Source organism: Echinops telfairi, unplaced genomic scaffold, assembly GCF_000313985.2.
Source record: "Echinops telfairi isolate 266 unplaced genomic scaffold, ASM31398v2 ScPeMD7_7469;HRSCAF=8507_0, whole genome shotgun sequence".
NCBI classification, from domain to species: domain Eukaryota; kingdom Metazoa; phylum Chordata; class Mammalia; order Afrosoricida; family Tenrecidae; genus Echinops; species Echinops telfairi.
The window spans coordinates 38118857-38140647 of NW_022111372.1; the positions used below are offsets into that span (position 1 = coordinate 38118857).

Sequence of the window (21791 nt, forward strand, 5' to 3'; positions counted from 1 at the left end):
CCCTGGGCCTGGGAGCTGTGGGGCATAAGGCTCATCCTTTCTGGTGGGGGTCTTGCCCACTTACCCCTGGGCAGAGGTACCATCTGGAGGCGTCCCTCACCAACACTGTCCGGGGGCTTGGGGGGAGGGGCGCCCTGATGTGCATCCTCCTGCTCCCACCAGGGGTCTTCACTGAGTGCTACCGGAAGGACGAGGAGCTGGCCCAGAAGCTGCTCATCCGCGTGTCTGAGACCTGGGGGAAGACCACCTGCCTGCAGCTTGCTCTTGAAGCCAAGGACATGAAGTTTGTGTCTCACGGAGGCGTCCAGGTGGCCAAGGGGGCTAATTCCCAAGACAGGCCCCGGGTGCTTCGGAGGGACACAGCCCCTCAGCCACATGCAGTGTGCTTCTCAGATCTGGGGCTTGGGGTCGGCCCCATGGGCCACCTGATCCAGGCCTGGAAGAGCCTTCCCCAGCTAACCCAGCAAAACCAGGGGTCTGATAGGACACAAAGGGTGATGTTCCCACTCAAAACACCAGCTAGATCTCCCTGAGGAGCTCAGGGACCCAGGTGGCCATTCCCCTCTTGTAGTTGATGTGTGTCCAACTCTCACTCTATCTGCAGAGCCTCAGATGTGACCCGTGGTGAGAAGAGGGGGCAGGGCATGTCCAGAGCAGCCGGGGGCAGGGAACTCCTGGAGGTGGCTGCTCTAGTGTTGCCCAAGCAACCATGGTAGGGCCTGGCACATAGCAAGTGCCACCCGTGGAAGAGATGCTTCTGGAGAACATGGCTTCCTGTCATGCCCATGTCCATGTGAAGTACCCTGGGTACTGGGGAGCACCCCTGCCACTGCTCTGCAGAGCTCAGCGAGGGATGTCACAGGGCTCTCAGAGCCCTTTGATCTGGGCTGTGAGCCTCAAGAGACTGCCTTCTGCAGGTGGAGGCAGGAGAGAGAGAATCCGGGCCAGCCCAGCCTCTCCCACTCACTGTGGGAGAGCTGTCTAATCCTGGCTGATTGGAACCCAGCCCCTAGCAGGTGTACGGGCCGGGCACCTGGCCTGGCGGGGTGGGCTGGGGTGGGGCTCAGGGAGCACTGTGACTGAGGACTGCAGCTGGGTGAGTGTCCAGGCACAGAGCACACGCGTCTCCCTACCTGCGGTTGATACTGCAAACTCTTGAGGCAAACTAGGCCTCGCTTCCGCCTGGCCAGGGGCTGTCCCTACCACTCTGGAAGGTAGGGTGTCTAGTGTGGGGGTGCTGGGTGGGGGTGCCCCGGGGAGGAAAGGGCTCTCCTGATGCTGCTTCTGTCTATCTGCAGGCCTTCCTGACCAAGGTGTGGTGGGGTCAGCTCTCCGTGGACAACGGGCCGTGGCGGGTGATGCTGTGCATGGTGGTGTTCCCACTACTGTTCACTGGCCTCATCTCCTTCAGGTGTTTGCTGGGCCCTGGGGCTCTGGGGCTTTGGAGGGCTGGGAGCGTGCGGCTGCGGGGCCCTGGCTGGGAACAGGTAGCTGGTCTTGATCCACAGGGCACTGACAGTGATCTGTCTGATCACAGTGATCCACAGCACTGCAGACACGTGGAGTCTGGACCCGGGAGGGAGGGAGCTCACACTTAGGATGGGTCCTCTGCATGCTGAGCACTGAGCTTTCACTGTGCACCTACTGGGCACTTAGCATCTGTGATACACCCAGCACCCACTGCACAAGCACCCACCAGGCACCAAGCCCCTACTGTGCACAAGCTCCCACTGTGCACAAGCCCTGACCATGCACAAAGACCCACCAGGCACCAAGCCCCCACTGTGCACAAGCTCCCACTGTGCACAAGCTCCTACTGTGCACAAGCACCCACCAGGCACCAAATCCCCACTGTGCACAAGCTCCCACTGTGCACAAGCACACACTGCACAAGCACCCACCAGGCACCAAGCCCCCACTGTGCACAAGCTCCCACTGTGCACAAGCACCCACCAGGCACCAAGCCCCCACTGTGCACAAGTTCCCACTGTGCACAAGCATTCACCAGGCACCAAGCTCCCACTGTGCGCAAGCTCCCACTGTGCACAAGCACCATGCCTGCTATTTTGTGAGTGGATTCTTCGTTTTTTCACATTAAAAAATTTTAATAGATCATTTTATTGGGGGCCCTTACAGCTCTTATAACAACCCATACACCAATTGTATCAAGCACATTTGTACATAGGTTGCCACCATCATTTTCTTTTCTTTTTACATGATTTTAAAGGGGGCTCGTACCGCTCTTATCACAATCCATCCATCCATGGTGTCAAGCACATTTGTACATACCTATGTTGCCATCATCATTTTCAAAATATTTCTGCTTGAAGGCCGGTGTTATCATTCCATCCCATGCAGGCACCGAAAGTGGAGAGGAAAGTGGCTGCCGGTGATGCCCTGACACCATGTCCACTAGGTGGCTGACACAGCCACTAGCCCATGAGCCCAGAGACCAATGAGAACCTGAGTCATGGGGCTAGAGGGGAGCCAGTCCCCAGCCCCCCTGTGGCCACTCATTGTTACTGGTGCTGCAACTTCTGCTTGAAGGAGACTTCCCTCCGACCACCTGTGGGTCTGGGCTTCCAGAGTCCAGCTTTCATGTCACTGGGTGGGAGAACACCGTGATGCAGGCAGGGGGCAGTCTTGGGCTGGACAGCTGGCCCTGCAGGGGTCAAGGCCACAGTGGTGATGGAGTCTGGTGTAGAGGCTGGAGGCTGGTTTCCTGTGCGGTGGCAGCCCGGTGCCTGGGCTGGTGTCTGTTAAAGGTGACAGGGCTGGGCTCAGCGCGCCGGTCCAGGAGCATAGATCTGGGTCACGTGTCTGGGGCAGGTTCTCTCTCGAGTGCATGCTCTGACCAGCCTGTGCTGTGCTGAGCCTGGGTGAGTGCCCTTCCCTGCGGGGACCCCAGTGTGGGGTCTGTGGAGAGTACTTGGTGACAACACCAGCAGCAAGCAGGGTCAGATGGCACCATAGAGGGTGGAGCCAACAAAAGGCCCACAGGGTGCTGGCTCAATGCTCCATGTCCCCTGCCTGCCCCTCCCGGTCTTCCCTGAGATGTGACTTCCCCAGAACCCCTTGCATTTCAGACTGGCCATTGCCCATTCCCAATACCTGGACTGCACAGGTAGTTTGCACTAACTCTGACCCCATAACCTGTGTCAGAGGACCATCTCTGGGGGTCCCCATGAGGACACATTTTCCATGCCTTGCTGGGCTCAGTCGTCCCCTGACCCACACCCCCTCAGCTGCTGCACATGGAGAGACAGTCACCGGCCTGTGTCCTGGCCCCTCCACCTAACTGCCATGTGGCTTTGGACAGTGGTGACCCACACTCCCTTCCCAGTGGTGCCCCAGGGCGTGGCATAGCGTGTGACCGTGCAGGGCTGGGGTCCTCCTTCTCCCCATCAAGAGTCCCCAAAGCGCCCCCCTCTCCTCCCCTCGCTCTGGCCCGCAGGACGAAGAGGCTGCAGGCCCAGAAGGGCTTGGCCCGCATCTGCGCCTTCTTCAGGGCGCCCGTGGTCATCTTCCAACTCAACATCCTCTCCTACTTCACCTTCCTCGGGCTGTTCGCCTACGTGCTGATGGTGGACTTCCAGGCCTCGCCCTCGTGGTGCGAGTGTGTCATCTACTGCTGGCTCTTCTCGCTGGTGTGCGAGGAAGCGCGCCAGGTGCCGCCCCACTCTGTCCGTCTCCCTGGCACCCCGCATCCTGGCGGACCCCATGCAGTCACTGGGACGTGGGGGAGCCCACCCCGTCTCTCGCCTCACCAAGAGCTTGTGCCCCACCTCTCTGCGTCTCCCCACCTCACCCTCACGCAGGAAGCACCTGCTGGGCCCTATGGGACTTGGGGGGTGGCAGGCGATGGGCCTGACTGGGGACCCTTGGGGATGGGTGGGGAGGGAGTGGCTGCTGGTCATCCTGACCATCAAGCATCAGGCCACCCCTCACCTGCCGGTGCTCCCCGTAGCTCTTCTCCGACCCCGATGGCTATGGGCTGCTGAAGACGGCCAACTTGTACTTCAGTGACTTCTGGAACAAGCTGGACGTCGGAGCCATCCTGCTCTTCACAGCAGGCCTGACCTGCAGGTGAGCAGCCTCGGACCATCCTGCCCGCCCCCATGGCCCTCTCCGGCCTCCTCGGCCAGGCCCAGCCCTGCTGCCCGCGGGCGCCTGGCCCCTCTCTGATCCCTGCTGATGGCCTGTCTGGGGAGCATAAAGGGACTCCTCCCTGCCCACTCCTGCACCACTGGGAGGGGCAAGGGCAGAAGATGCTCAGCTGCCCGACATTAACCACAGGGCGGCTCCGCACCTGGAGGCCTCATGGCTCCCTTGCTTCCCTCCCGCTGATGCTGGGGGCCACTCCACTGTCCTGTAAGCCACCGGCGCCTGAGACCCCATGGCTGACCGTTAAGTGGTCGGGACCAGGTCAAGGTCAAGCTTCCTGAAGAAAAGCGCACTATCCTTGGAGCTTTTGCACACATCCCCCCCCCCCCCCCCACCAATCTCACGCCAGCGTTTACAACACTGGGGCTCAGCACATGCCTCTTTAAGACATTGGGCAGGTGATGGGGAGGCCAGAGCTCAGGATGCCTACAGGCTCTCGCATCTGCTGCCAGCGGCCTGGGGCGCAGAGGCTGAGGGCATGTCTCTGCTCGTGCCCCGGGCTGCCAGGCTCATTCCCGCCACGCTGTACACCGGGCGGGTCATCCTCTCCCTGGACTTCATCATGTTATGCCTCCGGCTGATGCACATCTTCACCGTCAGCAAGACGCTGGGGCCTAAGATCATCATCGTGAAGCGGATGGTAAGGGGGCCCTGGGGGCTGCCAGGGGAGTGGACAGAGCCGAGGCGTACCCCCCGGGCTCCCCTGGCCCTGGCTTTGCTGCTAGGCTTCCCACTAGGAATGCCCTCCTTGTGTGCCGCCTCCTCTGGGAAGCCTGCTCTGATTCTATCCTCGAACAGCCTACAGCCCATGTCCCTACCTCTGTGACCGCGCCTGCAGCTCCCTTCCTTAGGCCAGGACCCCTCCGACACCTGTGGAGTGTTCCGCCCAGAGAGAGTGTCAGGGACACCTCCTGTGGTCGGGAGGGTCACTGCCACCTGCTGCCGGTGACAATGGCTTCCCCATCATAGCTGAGCCCCGCCTTGGACAGGGAGCATCTCTGGGTGTGTGTGCGTAGGGGGTTGTGTGCAGGGGACCCCGGGTGCTCAGGCAGCCCACAGTGACACCCGTCTCTGCAGATGAAGGACGTCTTCTTCTTCATCTTCCTGTTGGCGGTCTGGGTCGTGTCCTTCGGGGTAGCCAAGCAGGCCATCCTCATCCACAACGAGAGCCGAGTGGACTGGCTCTTCCGAGGGGTCGTCTACCACTCCTACCTCACCATCTTTGGGCAGATCCCAGCCTACATCGATGGTAGGATCCTGGGATCCAGAGAGCAGAGAGGAGCCAGGGGCTGGGAGCTCTGGCTGTGTTGGGAGGGGCCCGAGGAAGCGGGGCGGTGGGGGCTGGGGGGGGGAGTAAGGGGGGCTGGAGAAAGGAGCCGTTCGGAGAGCAGGGCTAGGCAGCCAGGCCAGACTGCAGCTCCTGGAAGCTCAGGACGCAGGAGGAGGGCGCAGGGTGGCTCTGCTGTGGCCCATTGGGGGTGTGAGCATGCAGTCCTTCAAGTGGCAGAAGGGGAAAGAGGCTTCCTCTCCCCGCGTGAGGTGGGGGGGTGTCAGCATGAGCCCAGCTGGCACTGTGCCCTCTGACTGGGGCTGAATGAGGTGTGGCCTGGGGCACCTGCTCCCCTGTCTGAAGGTGCCCCCTACTCCCCTCTATCTTTCACCCCAGTGAGAAACAATGCCCTCCTTCCCTGGAGGGCAAGAACACTTTTTCTATAGTGAGTTAGCTCTTTTATTTTTTTAAAGCAGTGTTGGTGAGATCGGGCTTCTCTGTCGTAAAGCTGACTCACGTGGCTTGTACCACTCAGGAGTGTAGGCTTACAGTCCATTCGCAAAGCTGGGCAGCATTGCCACCCTCCACCTCCAACTTGAGCACACGGTCCTCATTCCAAAAAGAAATCTGCACCCTGAGATGTCTGTCACCCTCCGTCTCCCCCAAACCTGTGCCCCCCACCCACCCGCCAGTCCTAGGCAACCTCTAATCTGCTTTCTATCAATTGTGCCTTTTTTTGACATTTCATATTTAAAAAGGCTGATGTGGAATATAGTTTTGTTTTTTCTTTTTTTAAAAAATTATTTTATTGGGGGCTCGTACATCTCTTATCACAATCCATACATCCATCCATGTGTGAAGCACATCTGTACATTTGTTGCCCTCATAATGCTCAACATCTTTGCTTTATACTTGAGCCTTTGATATCAGCTCCTCGTTTTTTCTCCTCCCTCCCTGCCCAGCCCCCTCATGAATTCTTGACAATCCATAAATTATTATTATTTGTCATGTCTTACACTCTCCGATGTCTCCCTTCACCCACTTTTCTGTTGTCCGTCACCCAGGGAGGAGGTTATATGTAGATCATTGTGGTCAGTTCCCCCTTTCTACCCCACCCTGCCTCCACCCTCCTGGTATTGCCACTCTCACCACTGGTCCTGAAGGAATCATCTGTCCTGGATTCCCTGTGTTTCCAGTTCCTATCTGTACCAGTGTACATCCTCTGGTCTAGCCAGATTCGTAAGGTAGAATTTGGATCCTGATAGTGGGGGGCGGGGAACAATTAAGAACTAGAGGAAACTTGTATGTTTCAGCGTTGCTACCCTGCACCCTGACTGGCTGGTCTCCTCCCCGCGACCCTTCTGTAAAGGGATGTCCAGTTGCCTACAGATGGGTTTTGGGTCCCCACTCCACACTTCCCTCATTCACAATGTGCATCTGGCTTCTTTCTTGAAAGTATGTGCATGATGCTTTCAAGTTTGTCTGTGTTGTGCCCAGAATAAGCGCTTCCTCTTTTTGTAGTGGAGTAATTTTCCAGTGTATGGCTAGACCTTGTTTGACAACCACATATCAGGTGATGGACATCTAGAAGGTTTCCACTTTGGGGCTATTAGATATAATAACAAGATGGATGGGTACAGTGACTGCAACACAGGCTCAGATGTAAGGATGGTTGTGAGGAGGGTTCAGGTGTGGGCGATGTTCCCTCCTACTGTACACAGGGTCTCTGTGAGTCAGGGGTGACTGCACTGCACCTGGCAGCAGCCTGCAGAAGGCCGTAGGAACATCTTGTACAGGTTTTTGTGTGAGCGTCATCTTTTTAAATTTCCTTAGGCATTTATCTGGGAGTAGAATTGCTGACTCACCTGAGAACTCTGTGTTTATCACTTTGAGGAACAATTGAACTGTTTTTCCCGAGCAGTTGCACAACCAGACATCCCCATTGGTGATGTGATGCTTCTGTTAGGTGTCATTGAATCCGTGGTGACTCATGGTGGCCCTGCGTACAACAGGAGGAAGGAAACACCCCCGGATCCTGCATCGTGCTTGTTGCTATCTTTGAGCCATTGTCCCTCGGTTTGAGGTCATTGTTGTAGCTACTGTGCCGATCCATTTCACGGAAGGGCTTTCCCTTTGTTTGCTGACCTTCTACTCTCCCTGCTCCAGGGACTGGCTCCTCTAGGCGACATGACCAAAGTAAGCGAGAGAAGTCTTATGGAGCACGCTGGCTCTCCTTCTTCCAAGACAGAGTGGTTCTTTGCTGTTCTTTATCCTGGCAGTTCATGATCTATTAACCATTCTTTACCATTGTCATACTGCAAAAGCATCCATCTCTCTTTGGTCTTTGTGCTCATTATCCGGCTTTCACATACGTGTGTAGCAATTAACAGGGCCATGGCTTTGGTCAAGGACACCCTCCCTACTCCTCAGAGTGCCATCTTTGCCCTTAACACTTATCGACATGTTTTGGCAGCACATTTTCCCAGAGCAATATGGTGTTCAACTTCTTAACTGCTCCCCTGGGCATAGAGTGTGGGTCCAAGTCCAGTGGAATCCTTGACAACTGCCACCTTCTCTCCATTGGCCATGATTCGTCTATCGGTCCTAGTTACTCGCCATCTAAATGGGCTGGTATCAGAAAGTGGTAAATGCATGATGTGAAAGCAGCATCTATGTTCAATATGAGAAATATTGGAAAAACAAGTCACCAGGACTCAGGGAACCAAAATCTCATCTGATGGCCTCAAGGGTCGAGTTTTGGAGTGAGCTTTGTTCATCGCAGACCAATGAAATTGCATTTAGAAAATTCAAGCTAATCACTGAGCATGTTCAGGGCAAAAACTGCCTGACCAACTGCCTGCCTTGGATCTTACTCATGACAAAACGTGCCCCACGGTCAGCCAATGGCGGAGTGATTGAAGTGCATGGCTATCGGCTTCATCTGTTCTGTGTTGATTTTGCTACAAAACACAACAACCAGATTCGGAAGACCTCTTATGCATCAACAAGTCTGCCAAATCCGAAAGAAAATGATGGAAATCTTGACCCAAGAGGGGCAGACAGAAGACTCGAAAGAAGTGGTCAATAAATGGATGGCAGACAGCATTGGGAAAGACATAGAAAAGGCTTGCCAATCCATTTATCCTCTCCACGATGTGTTTGTCTGAAACATGAAAATGCTGAAGAAACCCAAGTTTGAATCGGGAAAACGCATGGAGCTTCCTGGGGAAGGAGGTGGTTCTGGGAAAGCTACTGGAGATGAGGCAGCTGCTAAAGTGGGATGAGCTGATGGCTCTGAGCCACCGTTCAAGAATCTGTTTAGAATTCAGATTTTTAATGGTGACAAATAAAAGACTTTATGTGTGTGTGTGGGTGGGTGGGGAGAAATCAAATGACCTATTGCACTGGGCAAATCTACTGTGCAAAATGTCTTTAAAGTGTTAAAAGCAAAGCTATCACTTTGAGAAGCAAGGTATGCCTGATGTAGGCAATGGGGTTTTCAATGTTCTCTCCTGCATGGGATTGTATTAAGAAAACAGGAAGCATTGATTCGTTTGGATTATGGTGTTGGCAACAGCTTATTGAAATACCATGAACTCCTAGAAGAACAAGCAAATAGTCTTGGAGGAAGTACAGCCAGAAGACTTCTTGGAAGCAGGGATGACAGCATTTAGTCGCAAGTGCTCCAAGCATGTTAACAGTCCCTGGAAAAGGGCATCATTCTTTGTAAAATAGAGAGTTGGTGGAAGAGAGGAAGAGCCAGATGAAATGGATTGACACAGTAGCCGCAGCAACATCAACTATGCCTACAGCCAGGTCTGGTGGGTCAATGGTTAAGCATTTGGCTGCTAATGGAAAGGTTACCAATTCAAACCCAACAGCAAGCTGGCTCCATGGGAGAAAGATGTAGCCATTTATACCCGTCAAGGTTTACAGACTTTGAAACCCTAGGGAGCAGGTCAGGATGAGGTGGAAGAGAATCGCTAGCAACGGGATTTGTAATGCCTGTGTGTCGATCTTCCCATGTGCCCTTTCATCATACTGTCCTCATACGTGCTGTTCCCGTTTCTGCAACACTTGTTATTGCCTTTTCCATTCATGATGGTTGTGATTGTAGTTCTCTAATGAAGCACGCCTAGGATCTTTCTATGTCCATTAGCCACGTGTCTGTGCACACACATGCTTATCCCTGGAGCTGAAGTGGCACAGTGGGTTAGGCACTACTAATGGCAAGGTCAGCAGTTCAAACTCACCAACTGCTCCAGTGAAGGAAGATGAGATTTTATGCTCAAGGAAAGATTTAGATTTTATGCTCAAGGAAAGATTTAGTTTCAGACACCTGAAGGGCAGTTTCACACTGTACTAAAGATTCACTATGAACTGGAGTCAATCCAATGTCAGTGGGTTTGGGTTTGATTATATATATTATCTATCTATCTATCTATCATCTCTTTCTCTCTCTCTCTCTCTCTTTCTGAAAGAAGGATGAAATGTCTATTCAATTCCTTTGTCTATTTTTCAATTGGGTTACTTATCTTTTTTTTAATCAATGGGTTGTACAAATTCTATATTTTGAAAATGAGCTCTTTATTAGACATGAATTTAAAGATATTTTACCCCATTCTGTGGCTTGTCTTTTCGCTTTTTTGGATGATACCCTGTGCAGCACAGAAGTTTCCAATTTTGATGACATACAACTTATCAATCTTCTTATTGATTGTACTTTCGTTGCTGGATCTAAGAAATGTTCATTTCTTACTCACAGTATTAGAGGGAACACTTCCAGTTTTCACCGTTTGGTAAGACGCTTGCTGCGGGTATTCTGGTAGATGTCCCTTACCAGGCTAAGAAAATCCCCTTCTGCTCCAAGTTTGTTGATTTGTTTTATTATGAAATCGCGTTAACTTCCCCTCAATTCTTCTTCTGCATCTATTGAAATGATTCTCGGTTTGTGCCCCTTCCCTTCTGAACAGTGTACGATGTTGACTGATTTTCATAAGTCTGACCAACCTTGCTCTCTGGTGGTCCTTGCAGGGGGCCATCCAGTCGGGTCACCCCACAGTGAGGTACTGCACCACAGCACACTCGCTGTCCAGGAGGCCGGGGGTGGGGGATGGGGGTCATCTTGTACATGCTCCTGGGTTTGGTTTGCTAGGGTTTTCTTAAGAAACTTTGCCCCTCTCTCCCCACAGGCTACTGGTCTGTAGTTGTCTTATTAATGGCTTTGTCTAGTTTTGCTCTCAGGGTTACCCTGGCCTCAGAGAAAGAGTTGGGAAATGATGCCTTCTCCCTATTTCTTGGAAGAATTTTTGGAGGATTCCTATGAATTCTTCCTGGGTTTTCCTTTCTGCGAAGGTGTAAGTTACTCATTCAGTCTTGTGTTATCTGTCTATTCGGAGTTTCGCTTGCTTCCTAGGTCCGTTTTGATCAGTTGCGGCTTTCCCGCTCATTGCATGTGTCTGTTTGGTTTGCATACGTGTGACATCACTTCCTCCCACTTCCTCCCATTGCTTTCTGTTTCATTTCCCCTCTTTTCTCGCCTTTCTGCACTTTGTGGCTCTGTTTTCCGAATCATCCACTCGTCTTACCAATGGATGGCTTCTGCAAAATGTTCCCCTGTCTATGGGCCCTTTCTTTTTGCTTTGCTGTTGCTGTTTAAAAAACAAACAAACAAACAAACATTCCTTTTAAAACCTTTCCCTCCGAATTGAACTTCTCGGTGTTGGGACCTTTGTCGTACTGATGGTCACAGCCCCAGCCTCAGCCTGGTGGCCCCCCTGGCTGGGGTCCAGGAAGTTCCCTGGTAGCAGCTGCCTAGAGCCTGGGAAGGCATGTGCTAACCTGGGAAGGGAAGTTCCCTCTGGCTCCTGAGGCTCTCCTGCCAGCCACCTTCGTGTCTAGAGAGGATACTTGGGCATAGAGCTAGGCCTCTCATTAGCCTCTCTCTGAGCCCCACCCTGACCACTGAGGTCACTCAGGTGTCCAGGCCTATGGACCTCCTCAGCAAGGGACAAGATGGTGTTGGGGCTTCCTTTCAGCTGGGACACTCACCAGAGTCCAGAGACATTGACCTTGGGACATGTGTGACTCTGTGTTGTGCCCACCTGTGTTGCTCTCTTTCTTTATGCGCCCACCTTGCTGCCAACGGCAGGAGTGAACTTCGATCCCGAGCACTGCAGCCCCAATGGCACAGACCCTTACAAGCCCAAGTGCCCAGAGAGCGATCAGACCCAGCAGGAGCCGGCCTTCCCTGAATGGCTGACGGTCATCCTGCTCTGCCTGTACCTGCTCTTCACCAACATCCTGCTGCTCAACCTCCTCATTGCCATGTTCAAGTGAGTCCTGCTGCCCCCGTAGCCGGGGCTGGCGCATGTGAGGGGGGTGGGAGGGCTGTGCCAGCCCCACTGTGCTCTCCCACAGTCCCCCTGCGTGTCTCAGATGGTGGTCTCTGAGCCAGGAACTCTCCTGAGCAGCTCCCTGACACCCAGGCTGGAAGGTGCAGACCCATAGAGTCAGCATGCCTGGTCTGTCTGCTCACTGGGGGAATGGGTCCCCTTGATGCCCCCGCGTGTGCTGCTGTGGGCAGCAGGAATGCACTGATGGATTTGCATCCCCTCCTTCCTGTTCAGGCTTTGTATTTCCTGTCTACAGGATGCCCAGCCTGGGGGGTGATCAACGCTTCATGGACATAAGGCACACCTCTTGCCTGGATGGGCAGGATTCTATATTGGGGGGCTTAAGGCACAGCCCCAACAGCGAGAAGCAATTTGGATTAGACTCAGCGTCTTGGGAAAGACCTCTAACTTCCCTCTAGGCTTCTCCTCTGTTCTCTGTGGAATGAAGAGGATGCTGGTTCACCGGTTGGTGTGAAGCTAACTAAGATTTTGCATGTGGAAGTTCTGCCATGCAGTCTCTACATTTTGTAGCTATGGAGACCAGGGGCCGAACTTGGCAAAGCGACCTGGTCACTTCCAAAACTCCAACTCCTTGCGTGACTCTCTGAGATGGGACCGAGCTGTCCCTGTGGGTTTCCGAGACTCATTCTTTACTGGAGTAGAAAGTCTCATCTTTCTTTCGGGGAGCGCTGATGGTTTCGAACACCTTGCAGTTAGCAGCCCAACACATAACCACACTTGTGTTTATTAAATAGGCTCCTCTTGCTCTGTAAGGCAGATCTGTCTGCATCCTAGATGTGAAACACTCAATGCTTTAGCAGCACAGGGCTCCGCAGGGCTCCTGCCCCGCTGCAGGCTCTCGCAGCCCCTTCCTGGGGGATGTGCAGCACTTATGGTGGTGTGATGGGTTACACATGGGACTGTTACCCATGGGTCAGCAGTTTGAACTCACCAGCACTTCCGAGGGAGAAAGATGAGGCTTCCCTGTAAAGACCGATGGTCTCAGAAACCCACAAGAACAGTGCTCGTCTGTCCTCGGGGGTCTGTGAGGCAGAACCGACTCCATGGTGGTGAGTTTGCTTTGGGGACAGTATGACTGTCCACCCAACTATCCCCAACCTGGGAACAATGAGCAGCAACCGTACCTTATTTCTCCGAAGTCTGTGGGCCACCTGGATGGTTCTGCTCATCTGGCCTGGGCTTCGTTGATGACGGCCGGGCTCCCACTTGCATCGGCAGGCATGCGGAGTGGTCTGGCAACTGCCCGGTCCAGGACGGCCCCTGTAGGGACAACTCGCGTCTCCTCTGCATGGTCTCATCCTCCAGCCGGTGGACCAGGCTTGTTCTCCCCGTGCTGACAGTGCTCAGAAAGGGACCAGAAGTGGAGGCATGCGATGTTTGCAAGGCTCCACTGGGGTTAAGTCTGCTATTTGCCGAAAGGCAGAACATGGCCAAGCTGAGCCAGGGTGGGAGCTCTTACCGTGGAATACCAGTGACTATTGAACGACGCCAACTCCTGGTGACCCACGTGTGTCGGAGGAGAACAGTGCTCCGTAGGGCTTTCCATGACTTTTCCTCCAGAACTAGATCGCCAGGCCTTTCTTCCAAGCTGCCTCTAGGTAGACGCAAACCCTCAATGTTTGGCTAGTAGCTGAATGCTTATCCGTTGGTGTCACCCATGGACTTCTCCCAAGGGATACAGGGAAGTGTAAAGAGTGGGACCAGGTTTACAATCAGTTGGCCACACCTGGTTTATGGGTCATGCCTCCTGCTCTCTGTCCCCCTCTCTTCCTACTGGACAATTTGCTTCCCAGTGAGTGTTTGAAAAGGCATGCCGTGCCGCCCTGAAGGACCTGGGTGTGGCAGCCAGGTGCCCCGGTTTGTGTCTGCTCTGCTGCTTCCCAGTGGTGTAAAGCAAGTTACTTAACCTCACCGTGGCCCCGTCTCCTCATTTCAGTAACAGGGCAGACCGCAGTGCCTTTGCCTCAAGGACGTTTTGATGATGGGGTGCACGTCATCTATCCCATTCTTCTCTAAGGGCACCAGGATGTGCCCCTAGTCAGGATAGAGCTTTATGCGTTCGCAGACTAACTGCTTGATCCCGGAGGATGTGCCCAGCCACGGCCTGGCTTCTCTCCGGCCCCCAATACACTTGTGACCCTCATTTCCCAGAGGGTCCTACACATGTCCCTTTGCCCTGAACCCCGGGCCTGGTTCTGCTGCCCTGCGGTCCAGCTCCGACCTTGTTCTGAGCTGCTGCCACCCTGGGCGTTCTCTCAGCACTCTGTGCCTCTGAGCAGGTGGCTCCCCAGACGGGTTGCCCACACCGATAGATAGGGGCGTCTTCCTCATTGTTATCACTCTCGGGGTTTGCATGCATGCGCCCCACCCACCTCCCCACTCTTTTGCCCAGTGAGTTCTACATGTGACCTGGTCCTTAACAGGGAGCTAGGTCAGCAGGATAATGACCTCCGGAGATGTCTGTATCCTGAGGCCCGAAACGGGTGACCATGTTCCCTTACCTGACCATAGGACTTTGCAGGTGGGATCACGTTAGGGATCCCAAGCGGGGGCCTTGCTCAGATGAGGGAAGGAGGGAAAGGAGGCAGCGGGAAGGTCGGAGTCAGAGGAGATGCCTCGGCGGAAGCAGAGGTTGGAGTTAGCCCGGTGCGACCCATCTGTGGCTTCTGACTTCCGGGGAAATGATAAGGCAGTAAAGCGTGTACTAACGGGGTCCCCAGGTGGTCAGCTCACCTTCTATCTGAAAGATTGGAGGCTCAAGCCCACCCAGCGGAAGGGAGAAAGGCCTGCCGATCTATTTCTGAAGGCCTTCTGGGGCACCGTTGCCAGGATGGGGTTGCCAGGAGTCCGAATCCACTCGATAGCAATGGCTGTCTGAACACTGGTGGCCATGCACGTGGGCGAGAGGAATGAGGCTAGCAAGACCAACAGGGGGCTAGGGGCGGGGCCTCTTCCCATAAAGAGTGGCACAGGGCAGCCCCACTGGCCCACCTCCCCTGGGAGGCTTTCCCTCTGCCTGGGTTCCTCCATAGGACATCCCATGAGACAGCGTCTCTGTACCGAGTCTCTCTGAGATGCTGCCAGTTCGGTCTGCCCTCAACCTGAGCCAGCTGACAAACTCACTCTAGACGTAGGTGCCAGAAGGGTGCTTGCTCCGGGTATGTGCCCACTCTGTGCTCCCCAGTCAGCATGACGTTTGCCGTCTCTGTCTTCTCCTCTCCCTGTGGCTCCCCGGAAGCTCACTAAGCTTCCCATCCTCGGAGGTAGAATGTTCTTCTAAGATTCTTGCACGTCTACACAATCGTTAAGTGTCTGAAGGTCACCGGCACCCCCCCGCCCCTCCCCAGCTACACATTCCAGCAGGTCCAGGAGCACACAGACCAGATCTGGAAGTTCCAGCGTCACGACCTGATTGAGGAGTACCATGGCCGGCCCCCCGCCCCGCCGCCCCTCATCCTCCTCAGCCACCTGCAGCTCCTGATCAAGAGGATCACCCTCAAGAACCAGCACAAGAGGCACAAGGAGCTCAGTAAGCGGCTCTCTCGTGGCACCCAAGCACTTCCCCTGGTCACCTTAGAGCATAGGTGGGGTCCAGGGTGGGCACCCTGGTGCATGCAGGGTCCTGGGTGCACCCAGGCTATACAGACCACCCTCCCACAATGAGCTCCCACCACCCTTCAGTAGGCATGAGATCGGAGGAGCTCTGCTAGCATACGTGCTGGGGTGCTTACCACAGGTCAGCAATTCAACTCCACGGCCGCTCTGTGGGACAGAGATGCGGCTTTCTGCTCCTGTAAAGAGTGACCACCTTGGGAACTCACAGGGGCCAGTTCTACTCTGTCCCCTAGGGTGGCTGTGACTTAATGGCAGTGACCTTTTGAGTGTGGAGACCGTGTTCAGTAGCCTCCTCTGGTGGGTGGCAGGCAGACGTCCCCTCCAGCCCAGAAACTAGCTTTGTGCTTGGTGCACCCCCTGCCACCCATGTGGGGTCCCAGCGAAGGATGGTCAGCACCTTACCTGTCCCTCCCCCATCCAGCCCAGGCCCTTTAGGTCAGTGGCCTCACTTGTCCTCCCCACCCAGGGTCAGCTCTCCTCTGTCTGGTCTACCCAACAGAAAACAAGCTTGAGAAGAGCGAGGAGGCAGCGCTCCTGTCCTGGGAGATGTACCTGAAAGAGAACTACCTGCATAACCAGCAGTACCAGCGGGAGCAGAGCCCTGAGCAGAGGATCCGAGACCTGGGCGATAAGTAGGTGTCCACTGGCTCAGGCTAAGCGGGGGTGTGGGTCGCACCTCGACGGAGAGAAATCCCAGGAGCCGGGCCCGGGCCTGCCCTCTGCCTCCCACCTCTGGGGTCCTAAGGAAGACTGGGCACAGACTGCAGGACGGACATGAGTGTGAAAGGCCATCTGAACAAAAAATCTTACCATAGTGAATGAGGGGGGGAGTGTGGAGTGGAGACCCAAAGCCCATTAGTAGGCCACTGGAGATCCCCTTGCAGAAGGGTCTGGGGAGGAGACGAGCCAGTCAGGGTGCGATGTAGCAATGATGAAAAATACAACTTTCCTCTAGTTCCTAAATGTTTCCTCCCCGCTCCCACTATCATGACACGAATTCAACCTTGCAAGTCTGGCTAGACCAGAGGATGTACACTGGTACAGATAGGAACTGGAAATACAGGGAATCCAGGACGGATGAGCCCTACAGGACCAGTGGTGTGAGTGGCGATACTGGGAGGGTAGAGGGAGAGTGGGTAGGAAAGAGGGAACCGATTACAAGGAACTGTGTGTGACCTCCTCCCTGGGGGACGGACAACAGAAAAGTGGGTGAAGGGAGACATCGGACAGGGCAAGATATGACAAAATAATAATTTATAAATTATCAAGGGCTCATGAGGGAGGGGGGAGCGGGGAGGGAGGGGAAAAATGAGGACCTGATGCCGGGGGTTTAAGTGGAGAGGAAATATTTTGAGAATGATGAGGGCAATGAATGTACAAATGCGCTTTACACAATTGATGTATGTATGGATTGTGATAAGAGTTGTATGAGCCCCTAATAAAATGATTAGAAGAAGAAGAAAAAAAAAAAAGAAAGGCCATCTGCGTCCACATCTGGGAGCTTACACCTGCCTGGGAGGTGGGGCTGACCCTCCTGACTTCTTGTTAGAGGCCCGGAGGGGTGGAAGGCTGGCAGGGGAGTCTCAGGTGGGCTGGAGGAGGAGCAGGTCTGGGAGGTTTGTCCCCCTGGAGTTCCAGATCATACTGAGGACAGATCCTCCGCCTGCCAGCTTCCTGGGGGCAGGCCTTGCTGTAGCTATGCTGGGCCTTGGTGCTCGGGACCACTCAGCATCCTCCTCCCCACTCCCTGACCCTCCTACAGGGTTAAGGACACAGCTCTGTTTGCAGCCTGACACTGCTCTCCCCCACCTTCCACCCCAGAGTCCCTCAGCCCCAGTAAGACCAGCAGGGCTGTGTCTTTCCAGAAGAATACCAGAGAGTAAGCCCGGCTGGCCCTGTGCACCTGACCATGGGCCAGGCCCTGCCCTGCACCCGTGCCCAGGCCTCTCAGTGAATGCCGGAGGAGAAAGGGCCGTGTAGCCATCCAGTGGTGGGCAGATCTGGCCCTTGGTATGGACTGTTTGCCCACTGTGCTGGGGATAGGTGTCCCAGACCTGTGGCAGGGAGTGGCCAGGAGCAGGGGTGCTGAATCAGAAGAGCTGCCCCTCTCCTTGGAGAGGTCCCCATGCCTCTGTGACGTGGAGACACTGGTCTTGAGGGCACCACTGGGCTGGGGACATGGCCAGGACTCTGCAGTGGGTTTGAGGGATTGGGGAGCCGTCCAAGGAAAGCGAGATGACTACGGGAAAGCAGGTGGGTATTAGGAATGTGGTTTTAGTAGCTGCTACATGCTGGTGGTGGAGTGGTCGTGCATTGGGCTGCTAACCACAAGGTCAGCAGTTCAAAACCACCAGCTCCTCTGGAGAAAGATGGGACTTTCTACTCCTGGAAAGAGTTGCAGTCTCAGAAACTCACAGGGGCAGTGCTGTCCTCTCCTATAGGGTGTCAATGAACCTGCATTGACTCAGTGACAGTGAGTTTGGGTTTGGGGTATTTTTTTTGTGGGGGGGGGGTCACAGCAGAGACCCTCCAGAGACAAGCGTCGGGAAGGGAAGCGGGAAAGAGAAACTCCGAGGGGCTGGGGGGAGCCAGAGGGGCCACCCCACATGGAGGCCATGTCTCCAGCAGTCTCTGGGTCAGAGAGCAGCGTGGAGGGCTGGGAACTCCGGGGCTCGGCAGATGTTGGGGTGCAGGTTCATGGGGCACGTGAGGTTCTAAGTGTCTAGCATTCTACTTATTTAGGCTATTTTAAGAATAGTCGGATGTATAAAAATCTGAAATTGACACCGGTGGCCTTTGTGTGTGTGTGTGTGTGTGTGTGTGTGTGCTTGCTATAGAGAAATAAACCATCTGGGGCCAACACACAGGAGCTTTCTTCAGCTTATGTCTTTCTTTCTCTCTTCCTTTCTTTAAATCATTTTATTGGGGGCTCATACAGCTCTGATCACAACCCATCCATTCATCCATCCATTGTGTCAAGCACATTTGTACATTTGTTGCCATCATCATTTTCAAAACATTTCCTTTCTACTTGAGTCCTTAGTATAAACCTCATAGTTTCCCCCCTCCCTCAACCAACCTCTCTCCCTCATGAGCCCTGGATAATTTATAAATTATTATTATTTTTTCAGGTAATACACCAACCGCTGTCTCCCTTCACCCACTTTTCTGGTGTCTGTCCCTCTGGGAGGGGCTCATATGTAGATCATTGTGATCAGTACCCCCGCCCCCACCTTCCCCTTCCCCTCCTGGTATCACTACTCTCATGATTGGTCCTGAGGTTTATCTGTCCTGGACTCCCTGTGTTTCCAGCTCTGATCTGTACCCGTGTCCATTCTTCAGCTTATTTCTCTAGCGCACTTGGTGAGCGAGAGCTGCTGTCGGGGCCATGTTTATGGCTGCTTCTGCACCTTGATGACCTTGATGCTGATGATGAGGTCAATGGGGAAGAGCTAGCCGCTGGGGATCCAGCAGGGGTAGCCGCTCTGCTTCACTCTGGACACATTCCTCTCCGGTTGAGTCCAGGCTCTCCCTCTATTGCACTTTGCAGAGAAGCTCAAGTCCTGCTGGGCAAGGGCCTTCCGGTGGAGGGGAAAGGAGGAGATCTCCTGTCTGAACCTGGCACTCCAGGGAGGGCGAGGCAGGCGGGCAGAGAGTGGGGAGAATGAGGTTGGGGCAGGTCTTCTACCAGGTTGCTCCACTTTGTTCAGATGTCCCCCACTGGCGGGGTGGGGTTTGTCTGTGCCTTTCGGCTAGTCTTCCTGTGAAAAATTCTTAGCCCTCCCAGGGCCTGGCATTGCTTGGTGAGTTGATTGGTTGGCCTTGCTTTGCATCAGTTGACTTTGGCCAGTGACTGTGCTAGAGGAGGGGTGCACCCGGGTGTCTCAGAAAGGTGGTCTCAGGCTTGTGTGCAGGGGAATTTGCATGTCAGGGCACTGGTCAGCAGAGCCCAGGACCGTCAGGATGACTGCGACAGCAGGAGCCAGGGGCACCTTCCCCGCATCTTCCCACTTGCCTCTTCTGCACCCTTGCAAGGGAGGGATTGCCAGTTCTACGCGACAAGAGAAGAAATGGGGCCTGGAAGAGTTGAAAATTTGAGAGCCCATTGGCCCCTGTAGGCAATGCTGTCTAGATTTGAACCCAGGCTCTGGTACTCTGCAGCGTCCCGCCTTAAGGATACTAGCCCAAACCCCAAATAATCACGATGTCAAATGCCATCTGGCTCACTTTGTAGAACAGGTGGCAGTTGACATCAAGTCAGCCCTGATCCACGCACAGCAGGACAGACCCTTGCCTGGCCCCGTGACGTCTTCCTGGTGGCGGGGGTGTGTGAACGTGCTGCTGCAGCCACCGTGCATTTTACAGGCCGCCAACCCCAGGCTCATTGTCCTGCAGGTAGTGGCTAATGCTCTCCTGAGATCCAGAGGGCTTTCATGGGCTAATTGTCAAAGGTCACTCGCCAGGCTTTCCTTCCTAGTCTGTCTTAGTGTGGAAGCTCCACAGGCACCTGCCCATCACGGGGGACCCTGCCAATGTATTCAGCATGGTGGCATAGGTGCCAGCATCACAGTGATGGATGGACAGAGCAGTGGTGGTTTTAAAACTATGGCGAATTGTTATTATTTTCCATGTCTTACACTGACCGATGTCTCCATTCACCCACTTTTCTGTTGTCCATCCCCATGGGAGGGGGTTATATGTAGATCATTGTGGTACATCCCCCCCCCCTTCCTCCCCCACCTTCCCCTTCCCCTCCTGGTAATGCTACTCTCATTATTGGTCCTGAGGGGTTTATGTGTCCTGGATTCCCTGTGTTTCCAGCTCGTATCTGTTCCCCTGTACATGCTCTGGTCTAGCCAGATTTGTAAGGTAGAATTGGGATCATGATAGTAGGGTGGTGGGTGGGGAGGAAGCATTAAAGAACTAGAGGAAAGTTGTACGTTTCTTCGGTGCTGTACTGCACCCTGACTGGCTTGTCTCTTCCTTGTGACTCTTTTGTGAGGGGATGTCCAGTTGTCTACAGATGAGCTTTGGGTCTCCACTCTGCACTCCCCCTCATTCACATCGATATGATTTTTTGTTCTGGGTCTTTGATGCCCAATACCTGATCCTATCAACATATCACAACGTATCACAGCTCTTCCCATCAACTTATCAACACCTCGTGATCGCACAGGCTAGTGTGCTCCTTCCATGTGGACTCTGTTGTTTCTCAGCTAGATGGTCACTTGTTTATCTTCAAGTCTTTAAGACCCCAGACGCTATGTCTTTTGATAGCTGGACAACATCAGCTTTCTTCACCACATTTGCTTATGCACCCGTTTGTCTTCAGCAATCATGTTGGGAAGGTGGGGGAGGGAGGGAAAAAGAACAAACTGATACCAAGGCCTCAAGTAGAAAGAAAATGCTTTGAAAATTATGATGGCAACAAATGTATAAATGTGCTTGACACAATGGATGGATGGATTGTGAGAAGAGCTGTATGAGCCCCCAATAAAATGATTAAAATTCAAAACAGAACCTATGGTGAATAGCAGAATCTACTGCAATTATCCACAAATACAAACAAACACATAAACAAAAACGAACAAACTCACTGCCAACCAGTCATTTCTGACTCATCGTCACCCTGTGGGACCACAGGGTAGAACTGCCCCTGTGAGTTTCCAAGACTGTAACTCTTTGTGGGAGTAGCAAGCCTGTTCTTTCCCCTCAGAGCTGCTGGTGGTTTTGAACCCTTAGCAAAATCCACTGCTCCACCCGGGTTCCTGTTCTCCATGAAAAGGCCTGGCTAGTGCCCTCCCTCGGGGACCTTCCCATTGGGAGCACGAGGCCATCTCCATTCTGTAGCTGAAGCACGTGCTATAAACCAGCGGTTCTCAGCCTTCCTCAGGCCGCAGCCCTTTCAGACAGTGCCTCATGGGGTGCTGCCCCCAACATAACATGACTGTCGTAGCTGTTTCTTCAATGTAATTCTGCTACTGTGATGAATCATCTTGTCAATATCTGATAGGCAAGATGTATGTTCACTGTTACAAATTGAACAGCATTAAAGCATAGTGACGAATCACAAAAAATATATAGTTCTATATTGTGAAATATTTATTTCTAATTAGAAATAAATGAAAGTCGTCTTGAAGCATGGTGTAGCATGGGTAACCGTCTTCCTGCCGGGTACTTGTAGGTGGGCGTATCTGCATGTGGGCAGACCCACCTGGAGACAGATGGAAGAGCAGTGTGTCGGTTCCTGAGCCCATTGGAAATATATGTTCTCCGATGGTCTTAGGCGACCCCTAGGAAAGGTTCGTTCGACTCCCAAAGGGGTC

At 53.8% G+C, this 21791-nt stretch overlaps 1 protein-coding gene across 1 annotated transcript in view; it reads left to right on the plus strand.

Annotated features, from left to right (window-relative positions):
- Positions 1–21791, plus strand: part of TRPM2 (transient receptor potential cation channel subfamily M member 2) — a 95562-nt gene that overhangs the window by 56446 nt on the left and 17325 nt on the right. The window contains exons 15-23 of the mRNA XM_004696896.2: positions 163–308; positions 1299–1411; positions 3455–3668; positions 3968–4086; positions 4672–4804; positions 5242–5413; positions 11586–11769; positions 15198–15379; positions 15965–16097. Coding sequence (XP_004696953.1) covers positions 163–308; positions 1299–1411; positions 3455–3668; positions 3968–4086; positions 4672–4804; positions 5242–5413; positions 11586–11769; positions 15198–15379; positions 15965–16097 — 1396 coding nt within the window. The remainder of the gene's footprint in view (positions 1–162; positions 309–1298; positions 1412–3454; positions 3669–3967; positions 4087–4671; positions 4805–5241; positions 5414–11585; positions 11770–15197; positions 15380–15964; positions 16098–21791) is intronic.